General features: G+C 48.4%; 1 protein-coding gene across 1 annotated transcript; it reads right to left on the reverse strand.

Moving 5' to 3' along the window:
- Positions 1–416: 416 nt before the first annotated feature.
- On the reverse strand, positions 417–2,405 carry TEOVI_000269200 (YEATS family, putative; the record flags this gene model as incomplete). The annotated part of the gene is made up of 1 exon (XM_067225727.1): positions 417–2,405. One exon carries the CDS (start codon positions 2,403–2,405, stop codon positions 417–419), a length of 1,989 nt encoding a protein of 662 aa, XP_067081828.1.
- Between the last annotated feature and the right edge of the window lie 953 nt (positions 2,406–3,358).

The raw sequence follows: 3,358 nt of genomic DNA on the forward strand, positions 1-3,358 counted from the left end.
ACACTAACCAAAGAAAGAGCATCCAAGATATAAAAACAAGCGCCACAACTAAGCGAACCGACTGCACAGCGGCAAATGTTCACTCGCCTTTCCCACTCAACTCCCAAGTCCCATAAAAATAGTCACGCACCTCCACAAAGACAAACCCAAACTCTCCACTTCCTCCCAAAAGCCGCCTCACTTCACTCCTCGCGCATACTCCCGCTCACAAACGCCTGCCCGTTCCTCAGGTTTATTTAATCGGCTGGAAGATGGACGAGCTAAAAATATAAATATCTTCGCTGATTTGGCAACGGAGGGAGGTTAACAACAACAACAAAAGTTATGCTGAATGAAAACTTAGCTCAATATTGAACCGTATAAGAGCAACACGTCAGATACTGTAAAAGCTAACAGTTAGTGCCAACTTTATCCGTTTATGTGTACTGCTGGTAGATATGAGCCGCCTGCCGCAACACCGCCTCACGCCGCATCCGCCCAATGGCATCTGTTAACCCTTTCTTCGCTGCTCTTAGAGCCGCGAGGTCAATTTCTGCCCCCATTAACTTTCTCCTGCCGCGCCCAGGTCGAGGCAGTGCTAGTGGCTGATTCGCCTCAACAACATGAGAATCTACGTGGAAAAATGATTTAGGGCATGTGCTGAGGTTATCCAAATACGCTTCTGCTAGTGCAATATCATCCAACTCCTCATGTTTGATGTATTTCCAGCATGAAACTCCGTCCTCAGCGTAGATGCTGGCAATTGCATCTCGGTGGAGAGTAGTGCTGCCACGATGGTTACCCTGCTGCTGAGTTGTGGGTGCTCGCACCCCTTTCACGGAAGAAACACGATTCTGAAGCAACTCAGGAAGTGATGCAAGTGCCTTTTTAATCTCCAGCGGGGCGTCTGGAATGACAATCTCATCATAGTGTTCCGTCACAACAGGATGTTGAACAAGCGTATATCCCACGTGCTCCTCCGGCTCGTACGGCCGTCCCAGGGGGGGAATACAATGAAGGCGTTTCACACGGTGTGAAAACCGCAGCAGGTGCGAGAGGACCACAACACCAGAGCACGTTCCCAGTGTTTCAACATCCGACGAGACAGAGGCATTTGGATTGAACAAAACATTGACACAATTGTTATTCTGGGCACGCCTTCCGGCTTCCTCAGCTTTCTCCGTGCTGCCAAACACATTTCTCTTTGCGTCGCATTTTGTGCATTGATCATCACCCTCCTCCTCCTCCTCTTTCTTTACTATCGTGTGGTCAACACTATCACTGGCACAACCATGGTAATGATGCCGACTGAGCACACTAATCAAAGGGGACAAAGCGGGACCATTTGTTAACCCAATCAAAGGACCATCGGCCGTCGATGGTGACAAAATTGCGGATGCCACCTTCACATCGGACAGGGTTTCAGCAGAAGTCGGTAACAGTGGCAGGAGCGACGGTGACTTCACAACCCCAGATGTTACAGGTGAAGCGCTCGAGGATGATAAATCAATCTGAATTGGTCGCGGGTAATGCCGCAGTTGTATTGAAACCTTGACGATGAACTCTCCCCAGCCGACTTCAGTTAACTCGAACGGGGGAGACGTCACCAGGCGTTCTGATGGGGTGAAAGATGCATCGAGGAAAAAACGAACAGACTCAATGCAGTCAGCAAGGTACTTCGACTCATTAAACAAACCCCGTACATACACAGTCCACTCGTGACTCTTGTCACGGCTTTCCATGTTTACCAACCTCACAACCCCACCCACAACAACTGGCAAAATAGCCTCGTACTGGCGGTCGTCATAATCTTCGCAAGGGGTGCGACCCTCACTGTTAATGCAGTCATCATCCTCTCCATCATCGCTGCTGCAGCTATTATCATTACTGTTATTATCATCTGCGCTAAACTTCCCTTCGACACCATAACGACTACTTGAATCAAAGGAGAGCACTACACCACTTTTAGCATCAAAAACGCTGTACTTATCGTCAATATTGTTCTTAATTTCTTTGCTTCCACTCGTTCGACCGCTGTAACCAATCTCTTCCTGCGACACTTTACATGGTAAAAGATTTCGATCCTCCTCCTTAAAAGAAATGAAGTCGCGTCTCATCCTTTTCCTGGTTCCGCCCCGCGCGCTTTCCGACCACGAAACATCCAATACCAGTGGCGCTGACTCCGTTAGTGTGTCGAGGGAAAGTCGCTGCCCACCAAAGGCACAAATGCAGTTATCAACCCAATCAGTTGAGAAATCCCCAGTTGTTGTGGAGGAAGAGTTAGAGCCGGAGGGATTCGGAACAGCCACGGCAATCAAATCACGAAGCGTGAGCGCCGTGCGACAGTCGATTAGGGCACGGAACAGCTCCCCTTTGAAATGAATTGTAAACGCACGGCTGATGGGCGCAGCATTGCCGTGAATCATTTGGCTTGCAGTGAGGCAAAATTCCTTTCACGGCAGATGTCACACACACACACACACACAAACAACCCTATTTCCCCTTTCCACCTTGATTTCCTCTGTCCCCCTCCTCGAGACGGTTGTGTGACTCACCGTGGTGCTTCAGTTCCCGTTAACGTTCGCACACTTTACTGGAGAATGTTCTTAGGGAACCCTACGTAGTGGTTAAATGCAGAGAGCAGGAGAAAAGAAAAGAAAAACTTGTGTAGTTTGTTTTGAATTACACTGTCGATGCGCAGCCATCCCGTAAATGGGCCGTCACGTGCACACGGTTCACAGCAACAAAAACGGCGCTATCCAACCCACAATGAATTGAATCATACAAGCATATAGGAAGATTATCAATTGGTGTTAATAGCAAAAAAAAAATACGCAAAGGAAACGAATCGTGGTACGTCACAACACGAGTCGGTGCCCCGAAAAGAAGGTAAGCGCGAGGAGTGTGAACACGACTTCGCTCTCCGTGCTGAAACTCTTCTGCGGTGTTTCCCTCCTTGTTCAGGATGGCGGTGTCTCCTTAGAACATCAAAGCTGGCACACACCTGCAAAAGCATAAACGTAAGAGCACCTCTCTTTCAAAAGGCGTCACAGTGCCTAAAATATTGTAATTGCCTTGAATTATACCAACTCTATGTGTACAGGAAGTGAGCGAGGCAATTATCACCTTGTGCTAAATTACTCCCTATTTCTATGGCCTGCCGTCCTCAATGCCATTAGCATTGCATATCTATAAATTGCAGCCAACACGTATTATTGACAGAACGTACCCGAGAGGCCAGTTGTTTACCCTGCTCCCTTTCTTTTTCCACCTTAGTCTCTTAATGCAGCCACCAAACACACCGCCCATTCCCCGAACAAAGTTTCGCAGTGCTCCCCTTAGCACGCGCAAACACACACACACACACACACACACACAC

The sequence above is a fragment of the Trypanosoma equiperdum genome (assembly GCF_001457755.1).
Source record: "Trypanosoma equiperdum strain OVI genome assembly, contig: ctg_589, whole genome shotgun sequence".
NCBI lineage: Eukaryota > Euglenozoa > Kinetoplastea > Trypanosomatida > Trypanosomatidae > Trypanosoma > Trypanosoma equiperdum.